At 43.8% G+C, this 14462-nt stretch overlaps 1 protein-coding gene across 1 annotated transcript in view; it reads left to right on the top strand.

Moving 5' to 3' along the window:
* The window catches only part of LGI2 (leucine rich repeat LGI family member 2), a 32137-nt gene extending 26242 nt beyond the window's left edge, over window positions 1-5895 (top strand). Inside the window, exon 8 of the mRNA XM_004038499.5 lies at window positions 472-5895. Within this exon, the coding sequence (XP_004038547.1) occupies window positions 472-1289 (818 nt within the window). The 3' untranslated portion in view covers window positions 1290-5895. The remainder of the gene's footprint in view (window positions 1-471) is intronic.
* Window positions 5896-14462: the final 8567 nt, after the last annotated feature.

Below are 14462 nucleotides of genomic sequence, written 5' to 3'. Positions count from 1 at the left end.
AGACATTGGCAGATTTGGTATATGGCAAGAACCCACTGCATAGCTGGCCACCTCTTTGCTGTGTCTATGTGGTGAAAGGGCAGAGGGAGTTGGAAGGGCACTAATCCCATTCCTGAGGACTCTGCTCCCATGACCTAATCACCTCCCAAAGGGCCCACCGCCAAATACCATCACATTGGAGATGAGGTTTCATCATATGCATTTGGAGAGAGCACAAACATTTGGTCTATAGCATTAGGTGTACAGATATCTCTTTGAGTCACTGCTTTCAATTATTTTGGGTATATACAAAGAAGTGGAATTGCTGGCTCATAGGGTAATTCCATGTTTAATTTTTCAAGGAACCACCATACTGTTTTCCATAGTGGCTGTGCCATTTCACACTCCCACCAGCAGTGTATAAGAGTACAAGCGGAGATGCGTTTTTAGCTGTAGTTGCACTAATCTCCTCTCCTTTATTTTGGAGCACAGGTCAGTCCATCGTGGGCTGTAAGGCCATTCTCATCGATGATCAGGTCTTTGTGGTGGTAGCCCAGCTCTTCGGTGGCTCTCACATTTACAAATATGACGAGAGTTGGACCAAATTTGTCAAATTCCAAGACATAGAGGTCTCTCGCATTTCCAAGCCCAATGACATCGAGCTGTTTCAGATCGACGACGAGACGTTCTTTGTCATCGCAGACAGCTCGAAGGCTGGTCTGTCCACAGTTTATAAATGGAACAGCAAAGGATTCTATTCTTACCAGTCACTGCACGAGTGGTTCAGGGACACGGATGCGGAGTTTGTTGATATCGATGGAAAATCGCATCTCATCCTGTCCAGCCGCTCCCAGGTCCCCATCATCCTCCAGTGGAATAAAAGCTCTAAGAAGTTTGTCCCCCATGGTGACATCCCCAACATGGAGGACGTACTGGCTGTGAAGAGCTTCCGAATGCAAAATACCCTCTACCTTTCCCTTACCCGCTTCATCGGGGACTCCCGGGTCATGAGGTGGAACAGTAAGCAGTTTGTGGAGATCCAAGCTCTTCCATCCCGGGGGGCCATGACCCTGCAGCCCTTTTCTTTTAAAGATAATCACTACCTGGCCCTGGGGAGTGACTATACATTCTCTCAGATATACCAGTGGGATAAAGAGAAGCAGCTATTCAAAAAGTTTAAGGAGATTTATGTGCAGGCGCCTCGTTCATTCACAGCTGTCTCCACCGACAGGAGAGATTTCTTTTTTGCATCCAGTTTCAAAGGGAAAACAAAGATTTTTGAACATATAATTGTTGACTTAAGTTTGTGAAGGTGTGGTGAGTGAAACTAAAAGAAATGTAGCATTAGCTCTCACAAGAGAGGACCAAGAAAAATCGACAAACAAATCAAAGCCAGGCTCAGAGCTCTGAAATTAAAAAGCACTGAAATAGTTAGACGTTTTCAAACTTTTAGAACTCACATTTTAATCAGGGATTGCATTTATTGGCTAACTGCATGACATGCCCACTCTACCATTTTAAAAAAAATCTTAAAGCCTGTAATTTCTGAGAAAAGAGTACAGCATTTACTCTTATCATTTAGAAATGTAATATGCTTTTTCCCCCCTTTTTGGTGAGGAAGAAGAAAATTGGATAAGATGGGACAGCACTTACAGTGAAATAAAAAAAAACTTTGAGCCCCTCTCATTCCACTTTAGCAATCTTTTTGGTAAGAACTCTTAAAGCCAAAAGTCTGCTGAAAAGATTTGCTGATTATTAGTTTAAAAATCTTGTAACACTCAGCAGTGCTATTTTGAGTCATCCCAGTTTCCTGAAAGTAATGCCCAGTCTTCCTGAATCCTCCTTAATAGCAGAACCTTGGTGATTTTGTTGGCTCATATGAATGCTTGTCATGGATATGTTAACAATTTAGTGTTTGACATAGCTTCCTCTGCCACAAAGACAATACTCTGGTGACACATGTCTAGACCCAGCACAGACTGTAGGCCCAGGAGCGACTCAAAGGAGTTTTTCCCTCTTTCTTACGGTTCAAAGCTGACCCTGGTGGTGGCCAGAGCAGTAATGCTTGTTTGATGCTCTTCATGGCTCATCTGCTTCTCGGAACCCACCCGTTGAGTTTGTGGGTAACCAGCAGGCAGGCCAAAGACTGAATGGTGCTTTTCATTTCATCCTTTAGAGGGATGAAACAGTTATTTCCGTCTGATGAGCATTCGGTATAATTTTTGAAGTGAGATTTTACGAAGTCAAAGGGGACTTTACACAGATCTCAACCTGCTTTGAAACCTAGAGGTGGCCCTTTGATTTGTGCGTGTCCTTGCCCTCTGGACAACTTAATATTTCAAGTAATCGAATACCAACTTCCCTGCCAGCCCACCTGCCTTCCGCCCCGCTTGTGTAACAGTCCTGTTTTGTTGAGTTGCTGCTATTGCACTGCCAGTGCAGCCCACACCAAATCACAACCCAAGATACTCAGATAGGAAGACTCCTTCCTCTCCCAGTACTTTACCAAAGGAAACCCCCCCCAGGACCCACATGGGGCCACGTGTTGGCAGTGGAATCAGCCTGTGCAGGCTGGGGATCTCAGGCTGATCAGTAGGGGCCAGCTTTGGAGCCAGCCAAGCTGAATCCCACACTCCAGGTCTGTGCTCAAGAGACCAGATGGTGTATTTCCAAATGGGCCTCTCTGGTATGGGCAATAGGCAAGCTCCTGGGGTCTGGTTATGTGGAAGATTCTTAGTGGATGTTCCGCCTGGTTAGCTGGTTCTCTTCAGAGAATATAAAGTGAATGCCTTTATGGGTAGCTCTGAAAGAGAAACCCAACAACTTCATTCCTAGCCATGAAAGTAGCACGATCATATTGTACTGTATTGTATTGTAAAATGATTATTTGCCATGTCATGAGTAGGTAGATGTTTTGCCACAAATATGAATGTGTTTGTTGTTTCCTGACTTTAAGCAATGAAGATTGAGACAATAAATAGCACTCAGAGAATGAAGCATTGATGTTACATCAGCACTCTTGGGTACATTCTGGGACTGTAGGCTGAGGCTTCTAGCCTCAGAAACCACGGATTTTAATGAACGAACTCACCCACACATAGTAGTGTTGTTACTTGAAACTTCTGCAAAATACCAAGCAAACAGGAGAAAAGTGGTTTGTTTTCATTTTTAAGTGCAAATTACTTTTCTTCTGCACTTTTTTTTTCCCTTCTTGGTTTCTTTGAACAGGCTACAAATGCCCAGGTCCCCCCATTGGAGGCTGAAAGGGGAAGAGCTTTGCCATTCCTCCAGCCCTAAAGATGGCAAGCTATTCTTTCTGTTGCATGGAACCACTCAGACAAACCTGGGCAGAAAAATGGGTACTTGGCAAACTGTAGGAGATATTTAGACAGTCCCAGCAACTATGCCAGATCAAAGTGATGTTCCCAATTCCAGCCACCTGTAGAGATGGCAAGGTGGCATCTTTTCACAGTGTTGCTGCTGCAGAGAGGTATCACATTCCCAGCTGCACCTCTGAGGGTAAATGAGCGACTGACCCCCTGCACTCACTATTCTGCTCACATTGCCAGATTCTGGGAAACCAGGAAACACAGGATGCCGGGCTTAGGATGGGGAGAGCTGTTGAGTCCAGATGGGGAATTAGGAGGTGAAAGAACGATCTAAACAGGTGATGGGTGGGGTATAAGAAGGGGGTGACCCACTCAACTGCAATCAGGTTTTCCTTTTTCATAATGTTATTTTATACAAGACTAAAGCCTGTAGTCTACAGAGCGCCTATGCTGTGGGAGGGGATATTTGTTCTGGCCAACTTACTAAAGGAGCATAGATGTTCTTGGCACGGGGTGACGATATCTTTGCTTCATTAATCTTACTGCTCCATTCCAAGAATCCCTGAAGTTTTAAACAATTTCTGCAAGAAGCATTCTTCCAGTAATAATGTAAAGCAAAAAACCAACCAAGCAACAGCAAAAATGCAAAGCAGAGAAATATGTGGACCGTCCCCAGTGGAGATAAGCTTGAAGGAGGGGTGGATCTTTCTTCTACTTTCCCTCCCATCACCCACTGGGTGGTCGTCTGCTCAGCTTGTTTCTTCTTTATGAACTCTGTGGCTAGGCTCCTGGACTGATCCCTCTGTGCAGCCATGTGGCTTTAAGGCCTTTCCTTAAAGGGGGCTTGTCCCCATACTCCATAGGGTCGGGAATGAGTCTATTATCAAGACGCTAAAAATAAATCTTAGACATGAAGAGCACTGTGTTATTGGACAGTGGATGATAAGGCCACCTTACATTTAGCAAAGCTTTATATTTTTCCAATGCACATTAGTATTCACCTCATTTGTTCATAAATAGCTCTGAAGTTTATTGCAGGGCAGGTATTATTCTAATTTCAGAGAGAAGGAAATAGACATGAAAACTATATAAATTGCCTGCCATGGTTATCCAGTAGGGACTGGCAAAGCAAGAACTTTCCCTCTGATCAGCAGACATTGTATTTTCTTTCTAAGACACCCTGCTATACTCTCCCAGAGAAAGATTTCGTTTCTAGCATGTTTTGAATTTGGCAGCACCTTGAGATAAAGTAAAAAGTGCAATAAAATATGCATAGCCAGAAGAAAAATCATACTGAATAGACACCATTCAATCAACTGGTCCATTTAACAATTAACAAACATGCAATTACATGCCCCACTCTTTTTACATGCAAGGCCCCACTCTTGAAAGTGGTCCAGAAATTTTGGATAGTTTTCTGTTGTTCTAAGGAGGATATCTAGCTGGTCTGGTTGTTTCTCCCCCTGCATAGCTATGGGAAGGATGTTGAGGTTGAGACACATCTGGTTCTTGTCACATTGTCCACCAGATAAACAAGAAGAGATCTGTGAAGGAAAAATTCAAAACCTGAACGCACGAGTGATGATGAATTGCTCTCGGCCGTCATCAGCCTTCAGGGAGCACACTGGAAATGGCAGAGTTGCATTTTTCTTCCCCATGGAGTGAGAGTCTGTGTATTTTTAGGAAAGAAATCAGCATGGGATGCCGGAGGTTTGGCGGTCAGGAGTGCTCATGATGGAAATTTCTCTGGCCTGGGGTATAATGAAGGGGAGATGAAGATCTGCAGGAGGGGAGTCTATTTGCATGCCACCTAAAGAAAATCTCTTAAGCTGGCTTCCTGATTCTTCTGCAGAGGTAGCAGCCTCTCTTTCGCAGCTGCGGAAGGAAGTTCTTTAATTAGGCAGTGGCCAAAGATTCTGTTCAACAGCTTCCTGGAGTGGAATACAATAATCTAGTTGTATGCAATGATGCAATTAGAAAGTGGTCCGGATTTGGGTGGCAATGGAAGGGGAATGGCAAAGTGGGGCAGATGGCTCTGGAGGAAACTTGGGAAAGTAAAAACAAACTGGAAGAAAAGGAAAAAAGGATAATGATTTCTTTTGCCTCAGCCAGGCAAGCAGAGGGTAGAATGACCAGGAAGATTAACAACATCTCAATTATTAATGAAGAGAGCCAACTGTAATGCTCATTCAAATAAGAAGCATATTGTAAAGCTACTGAGATTGAAACCAAGTTATTATTATCCTTACTGTATTCCATTGCTTGTATCAAAATCTACTTTTTTTCTAGTAGGAAACTATGCATTCCCTATCAGTCCCTTTGATTATCAGGAATGTATAAGAATTGTGATAAAATAGGCCAATATGCTATTTGGTACCATTTGTATGTATTTTAAGTGCATAACCTAGGTAAAATAAGAATAGTTTCTATGTGTAAAGAAGCAAGTTTTACAGTATGCAGACTACAGTGGATGTATTTTAGGCTGTATACATATTTAGCTCTTTTTGGTAAATAGGGTGTACAAACTATATGCCTCTTAATTCAATATATTCAGTAAGCCTATGAATAAAAAGTGGTTCATGCCTAATATGGTTTTGATCTCTGGTCTGCTTAATATGAATATGGCCACTTGAGTCACAGATTTGCAGGGACACCCATGGGCCACTGAGGGACAGAAGTATCTTTGTAGCTCACTCTCTGTTTAGATGGAAGGTAACCACCACAAGGGTCTTCTGCTTCTTCTACTTGGAAACTAAAAAATCACCCAAAAGTCACTAAAAATTCACTGAAGAGCTTCATGGTTACACTCTGCCTGATCTGTGGAATTATAATCCTGACAGATTGACAAAGAATTCTAGGAATCTTTGGATATCTTCCAATTCTACGAGGTAAGGAGGAAGTGAGATTGCAAGACTTCGTTGATTGGGTTGAACCATCACGAACTCCTGAGGACAGAGCTTTTGTCTTGTTCTCTGCATGTCTGGGAGCTAACCTGGCCCACAGTAGGCATGCAGTGTTTGCCACGTATATCTTCATCTAAGACCCATCTGGTTTAGTTGGACAAATGAAGGCTCAGAAACCAAATCACATATGACTGTGTACTTACTGTGTGTCAAGTACTTCCATATGCTATCGGGCTTCTGAAAATCTTCGAGAACAGAGTTCTCGCCCTCAAGAGACTTAAAATCTAGTTAAGACGGAAAATAGTAAGTGCATGATGCTATAGTCAACAATACAAGGTTTAGATAAAATTTTGCATCGCAGCCCAAGCACGGTGGCTCAAACCTGTGATCCCAGCAATTTGATAAGCCAAGGTGGGAGGACCGCTTGAGCCCAGGAGTTGGAGACCAGCTTGGGCCACAAAGTGAGACTCCGTTTCTACAAAAAATAAAAAATAGCTGGGTGTGGTAGCACGCACCTCTAGTCCCAGCTACTCAGGAGGCTGAGGCAGGAGGATCCCTTGAGCCCAGGAGTTTGAGGCTGCAGTGAGCTCTGATCATGTCGCTGCACTCCAAACTGGGTGTCAGAGTGAGACTCCCATCTCTTAAAAAAAAATGTTCTGCGTCACAAAACAGTGTGTGACTAATTGTGCAATCAATGAAGCAGTTAGGTGCAATAACCAAAGATCTCATCACCTTGTCTCTATTCCACTGGTTTGAAGCACGTCACAGTTTGTGTCCTCAAAGAGAGGAGATTATACAAGAAAATGACTCAGGGGTGCAAGAAGTCACCTTAAGGTCTGTTCACCACAGGCGTCAACCAAACAGTATGAATGCCTACCTGCTCAGAATTGATACTAACCATAAGCAACCATCCACCTGGACCCAAGGCATTCCAGTGGAATATGAGTGTGAATACAGATAATAAATTCATATGAGGAAAGGTTATGTCAGGTCAGGAGAAGTACCCTTTTAATCATTTTGGAGAGAATGGCCTAGTTTCTTTTCATTGTTGTTTTACCATTAAATCATTGTTTTGTGTTTGTAGGGAAATACAGAAAAGAACTAAATTTTTTCAAACCTGCAAGTCAGAAACTCATTAAAGCAGAGACTAATCCTAATATCTCAGTGCATTTCATCTTGGAACTAAAGTGCTCTATATAAATTGCCCAGAGCCAACCATGTACCCATTAGCAAGGCAAGTACACTTATTTTCTCTGTGTCTCAGAGACTAAATTGAGGGCTGAGAAGTATTGGAGGCATAAGTAATGTGTCACTTTCATTGATCTCCTGTCCTTGCAACTGGCTTCTGTACCTGCTTCCCAGACAGGACAACACTTTCCTAACCAGGGTCTAATTGGCACAAATGATTTTTTTTCTGACAAATTGGCAGCAAAGCTGAGATGGAAGGCCTTGGACAAACCTTACCCTCTTGGCCTCTGCTCCAGGCAGCCTCTTGTGGAATGTGAGTTTCTCCCACTCCTGCCTTTAGCCAGACAGCAAACCAAAGCAACACAGGGGAAAAGAGGCCAGCAGTCATGGAAAGGCTACCCCAGAATCTCCAGCACCTGCTGGAATCTCTATGTGGGCCCCAAAGAGCATGCTCCTGCACACATCTCTGGGTGTCTACCCCAGAAATCCACACAGAGATAAAATCCAGCTAAGTTTTCTTCCTCTTCCAAGAAACAATTGTTATGGAAGGAGAAATAAGTCTAGATCTCTGTGCCTTACCTCACACCATCCATCACCCACAGAAATGATGCAGGGTCCTGATGAGCACCTCCAGTTTTGGAGCTAAGAGATTTAAGGTGGTGCGGCCAGCCCATCAGTTCTGCCACCTCCCTGTTTGGTTCCAAGGTGGTGTGGGCTGCAGAGCCTATGGAAGTAGGGTTGGGACCTCAGAGGAAGTGACACTTTTGATGCTTGTCCCGGGCCCCAGCTCAACTCTCTGCTCACCGTGGTGTGACTCTCTCCTCGTCTCCTGCTTTTATTTCTCTTAACCTGTCAAAGAATTCTGGACACATTGTCACTTACAAATATTTTTATTTCTAGTTTACATCATTTTCCTGCCTCTTTGGATTATAGCGTCTTGGCTTATAAATCATATGGAAATCCAAATAAACTTTTTGCTTGAGTCTTTCTCACTAATTTTGACTACCTACTATGTGAACAGTGCTGTATACAAAAGTCTTAAGAAAGATGCAAAAGCGTTCAAGAATCTTTTAAAATAGCGTTTTCTTGCCAGTTTGCATAGGGTGGGAATTCACAGGGAGTGTGAATGTAACCTGAATAAATAATATGACCCATGTGATCCAGTCTCTCCACAGTGTAATACTTAATGAAACAGCCTCCAAACAGTCATACTATTAATTCTGATCTTTACGGTACCCCTGAAAGAAGAGGAAAGCCTGTTCATAACCATCCAAACGCTGCCTCTGAAATCAAGTCTCCTACAAGCCTCTTGCTCTTTCACTGCCCACTTCTGTGCCAATCTCTTTTCTCCACTCTTCCACAAAGCTCACCTTTACATCACCATTTCATCCACTGGCCAGCTCTCTTCCACATTTATCCATATCAGTTTTCCTGGGCAGACAATAGAGAGAAAGGAGCTCTAAATGTTCCAACATTCATGTGTTTTATTCTTGCTATTGTAAATTCAATAGGTTTTAATATTCTTCTGCTCTGCTTCTGTCTTTCTGCACCATGTGACCTGCAGTGGTTTTGAAATATACTTGCAAATTATTTGGTGCCCCACCCTTCAAGAAGTGGAGCCTGGGTTCCCTCTCCTGGAGTATGAGCTTTGCTTAGGGACTTGCTTCTAAGGAGTAGAATGTGGCACAAGTGTTGGTGTATGACGTCCCAGAATAGGTCTTGGACTGCTCACTTGGAGGGAGGCCAGCCACCATGCTGTGAACATACTCAAGCAGCCTGTTGAGAGGCCCACGTGGGAGACATTGAGTTCTTCTGCCAGCAGTCTGCACCATGCGAGTGAACCAACTTGGAGGTGGATCTGTCAGCCCCAGTCAAGCCTTCAGATGATCACAGACCTGGCCAATGTCTTGACTGCAACTTCCTGAGAAACTTACACCACTCCTGGATTCCTGATCCATGGAAACTATGTGAGACAATAAGCATTTGTTGTTTTAAGCTGCTGTGTTTTGGAGTAATTTGTTTTGCAGTAATGAGTAACTAACACACCACCATTTTTATTGGCTTATAGGAATGAGGCTGCTGCCAAATGGGTCTATTAATTTAAGAAAGAACCAACACATCCACATACCACACTATGACATGTCACCACACACACATACACACTGTTTAAGAGAGAGACATCATTTCCACAACACATATACTGTTTAAGGGAGAGAAGTCATTTCCACAAATAATTTGTGCACCCAGGTGAGTAAACAGTTGTATTGAAATTAAAAAGAAGAAACGATCAATTTAGCTAAAAAATCAAGGGAGATTTCTTGAAGGCATTTCAGCAGAGTCTTGACTAGGAATTGAATGTTGAAGAGGAATGTAGTCACTTTAACTTCCTTGACCATGGCTGAGAAGACTTCTTAGTGATAATAAGGTCTCCTAGGCTGCGTTTGGTGGGTTGTGGCTGACCCCGAGGGAGATGACGATGCTCTGAAGACTATCCATGATATCTCAGAGACATCTTTGTCACCTCTTGGGGTTTGGGATGGCCCTGTCACAAGCCCCGATTCTCTGCCTGAGTACTGCAGCCCTTGAGAAGTAGGGAATATGCCAGAATAGCACCCTTTATGACTGATAAGGGTTACATTGGAGACCACAGCTTATTATCTGCATGTAGATGGGTTTCCTAACACCGACCCCTGAAACACACATTTCGACATACCTGGTCACATATTTGCAGTGTGGAGGAGCAGATGAACATTTGCACTTGGCAGGCAGACCAGAGGGAGAGGGTGAGATTGGTTTTAGCGTGTTCAGTTTCTGGTCCTAATTCACCTCATTGCACCTATAGCACCTCACTGGGACTGGAGAGTGAGGCCTGCAGACTTGTGCCAGGAGTACTGTGCTCCCGGACTCCCTCCACAGGGAAGGAAACATCAGGAGTAGGAATCAAGCCTTTTCTCTAATGTCAACTATTCAGGACAAGGCAACGCTTCTTATCCTTGAGTGGATCTGGGGAGCTCGGGCTCCCTGTTCCCTAACTCTGTCTGCAAGTTATGCACAGAGACCAGGACAATATATTTTTAACCACTTGGAAAAGATCTTTCTGGTATGAAACAGACCAGAAAAAGGAAATTTGGCAGCACCAAGAGAGGATCTTTCTGCAGTGCAGGTGATGAGAAAGGACTTGATGTTGTTCAGCAAAGCTCTGTTCTCCGCACACTCCCTTTTAGGTTTTTTATTTGCTATTTTGTCAGCTTTTCACATTGAATAGCACTAACTATAGCGAAATATAATGTCATTCTGGGGTCCTGAAAAAGGAAGCAGTTCAACTTTACATTTCTTTCATTAACATAGAAAGTCAGGAGAATTTTCTGGTATTTCATATTTTCAGCAAAGTGGAGTATCTGCTCTACTTACTAAAAATGACACTCCAACCCCCCATTTCCATCTGCATTTACGTTCTGCACATATTGCTGAAGTAGCTTTTTCTTCCTTATGTTTACTGCCAATGCATTTGCATTTTCTGTCGCAATAAATAACCCAGTAAAACCCTCCAATGGTAGGTTCTAGCCTGGCTCTTTCTAAGCATGGAATCATAGACAATGATTTATAGTCATGCTGGCCCAGAGGATGGAAAAAAATGGACATTTGTAAAGGAAAAATAAGTGAGTTCAAACAAACGCTAGCTGAGCTGTGAGAAAATTAAAGATGTGAAATTAACATGAAATTTTCTATGACCATTAAAGTCATGGGTTGGGGTGGGAGGCCAGGCAGGAGGAAGCTCTCATTCCAGAGGCTGTGTCTGTGGGGGTCACCACTGTTTTCCCAGCATGCCTAGTCCCAAAGTGTACCTCAATTAATATTTTCTAAAAGGATGCTGATTAAATGACTGGTTGACATTTGCAGGGTACCAGGCACCAGGCAGAGTGTTACATACCTTAACTCATTTATTCTCAGGACTCTTCACAAAGCAGCCACTTTCATATCCCCATTTTACAGATGTGGAAATGGAGGCACAAAGAGGTTGAGAGCTTCCCCGGGTCACACAGCTGAAGAGTGGCAAAGTCAGGAAAACAGGGCCCAGAGTGGTTAGGCAACTCTCTCAAGTTTGCACAGCCAATAAGACCTGAAACGGAGAAAACAATAATCATATCTAACCCTTCTGTAGCCCTAGCCCAGTGCCAGGTGCTATTCTAAAGGCTTTATAGCTATTATCTCAGTTGGTCCTCACAAATTCTGTGAGGCAGGTCCAATCATTATCCCCATTTTACAAATGAATCAACAGAGGCACAGAGAAGTTAAGGAACTTGTCTGGAGTCACACAGCCAGCAGGAAGAGGAGCTTGGGTTTAAACCCAGGAAACTCTGGCACCAGAAGGTGTGCCCTTATCCACTGGGCTACCCTCCATTTTTAATCCATAAATATGCAAAAAGCCTCAGCGTTGTAAGTGCCAAGTGCTGATCCAGATATGTTTGACTCTACAGCCCATGTTTTGTTCTGTAATCCCATTCCAAGGAGCGCATGTGGATGTGGCAGTGGGGTGAGTGGTGAGGGGACACAAGAGGGTGAGGGGGTCTATTTTGCTGCGTGGGTCATATGAGAAGCTGGATAGGCCATTCTTCATGAAGGGCTGTCTAATCCCAGCCTTTTTCATTTCTTTTCTTTTCTTTTTGAGACAGAGTTTCGCTCTTGTTGCCCAGGCTGGAGTGCAATGGCACGATCTTGGCTCACTGCAACCTCTGCCTCCCGAGTTCAAGCGATTCTCCAGCTATTTATTTTTTATTTTTTATTTTTTTTTATTTTTAGTAGAGATGGGGTTTCACTATGTTGGCCAGGCTGGTCTCAAACTCCTGACCTCAGGCAATCTACCCGCCTCAGCCCCCCAAAGTGCTGGGATTACAGGTGTGAGCCACCGCACCTGGCTCTAAGCCCAGCCTTTTCTGCTGACCACCCACTTACCCATGAGTAGCCAGTAGTCACTGATGTGGAGCCCTCTCGTGTGCCACCAGCCAGCCACCCTCTCTGGAGCTTAGGACATGGTGGGGGGCGGTGGGACAAGGCCTGAGTCTGGGAATAGTTTAGGGGGCTTGAAATCCTTTGGAGCCTCTTACTCCAACCCCCTTGTGTTCTAGGTAGGAAGTGGAGACCCAGAGATGACGTGTCTTGCCTAAGGGAGGGAGAGCTAGCACTTTCCTGTGTGTGCTTTGTTTTCACAGTGGAAGATGATGAACATGGTACCACCTTGGAATCTGCAGCTTGAATCTTCTGAGTCTCAAGTAATCAAGATTGTAAAAGCCCATGACCTTGTGATTTACAGAAGCACAACTAGGAGACCTGTGAGGCTGTGGCTTCTTGAACGGGGATGGGCTAGCCCGTTTGAACACCTCCATCTCCCCTTGGGGCTCCTGTTCTCTACACAGTAGAAACGGTAAAGTGAGAGCTGTGCACCTTATGAAGGTGACACAAAGGTTGAGTTTATGGCAGACTCTGTGTTCATTGCTATACCTGCACTTTCCTGCACTTATGCCTGTAATCCCAGCACTTTGCGAGGCTGAGGCGGGCGGATCACGAGGTCAAGAAATGGAGACTATCCTTGTCAACATGGTGAAACCCTGTCTCTACTAAAAATACAAAAATTAGCTGGGTGTGGTGGTGCCCAGCTATATGTTATGCACTGTGCCAAGCAGTGAGTATTCAGTGTTTAACAAAAAGGACACAGTTCCTTCTCATGTGAAGCTATTTACCATGATACTAAGACATTAAGTGGTTCCTCAAAGCCTTTAGTCATATCTAAATGTGACTGGCCTATATAGTGATCTGTAAGTTTTTAAAGGGTCAACTTTTGATAAGCCAAACAAAGTCATAAACTTTCTCAGCAGAAAAAATTAAAAATGTGTTTGCATTTAAAGATATATCTAGAGTCTGACCACATCCACTCTGGCCCAAGTCACCATGGTTTCCCACCTTGATTATTGTTGTGGCCGCCACACTAGGCCCCCTGCTGCCTTCCTGACTCCTCCTTGTCTGTTTTCCACTTAGTGGCTGGAGGCATCCTGTTAAAGTGTAAGTCAGATCAAGTGGTTCAGGAAAAGTCAGGGCTTCCCATCATTCACAGAGCAAGAGCCAAATTTCTACAATAGCTTCCAAGAACATAAACTACTCTTTCTGTCTTTGTTTCTCTGACACAACACACACACACACACACACACACACACATCCTTTCTGACCTCATCTCCTAAACTATTTCCTCTGCTTGCTTGGCTCTAGCCACTCCAGCCTTGTCCTTGCTATTCCTTGAATGTTCCTTAGACATAGAAGAGCAAAAGACAGAAAGACCCTGGATCCCGAATGACCACATGGAGCAGAGCTGCCCCACCAATCCAGATGGTCACCTTTAGACTGTTAACAGGAGAGAGAAATATATGTCTGTCTTTTTTGTGAGATGGAGTCTTGCTGTGTCACCCAGGCTGGAGTGCAGTGGTGCAATATCTTGGCTCGCTGCAACCTCTGCCTCCTGGGTTCAAGTGATTCTCCTGCCTCAGACTCCCAAATAGCTGGGACTACAGGCACGTGCCACCACGCCCAGCTAATTTTTTAATTTTTAGTAGAGATGGGGTTTCACCATGTTGACCAGGATGGTCTCCATCTTTTGACCTCATGATCCATCTGACTTGGCCTCCCAAAGTGCTGGGATTACAGGTGTAAGCCACCACACCTGGCTACTTCTGTCTTATTTAAGGCAATATATTTTGGGATCTCTTTGTCATTGTGTAGTCTATATTCAACCCAAAGGATGGCAGACAAAGGCTCTTGAGCCAAATCTGTCTCTCTGTATGCTTTGTAAATAAAGTTTTATTGGAATTCAGTATTGCACATCCACTTATCTATCATCTGTGGCTGCTTTTGTGCTTCAGTGGCAGAGTTGAGCAGGTACAATAGAGATTCTAAGACTCCAAGGCCTAAAATATTTATTCTCTAGCTTTTCATAGAAAATATTTGCTGGCTTCTCTTCTAAACGATATAAATCTGTTATTATTATTTTTCATGTGAAGAAAATGAAGCCCTCAAA

The sequence above is a fragment of the Gorilla gorilla genome, chromosome 3 (assembly GCF_029281585.2).
Source record: "Gorilla gorilla gorilla isolate KB3781 chromosome 3, NHGRI_mGorGor1-v2.1_pri, whole genome shotgun sequence".
NCBI classification, from domain to species: domain Eukaryota; kingdom Metazoa; phylum Chordata; class Mammalia; order Primates; family Hominidae; genus Gorilla; species Gorilla gorilla.
Note: the sequence above shows the minus strand (reverse complement) of the source record. Positions and strands in the feature narration are given on the sequence as shown.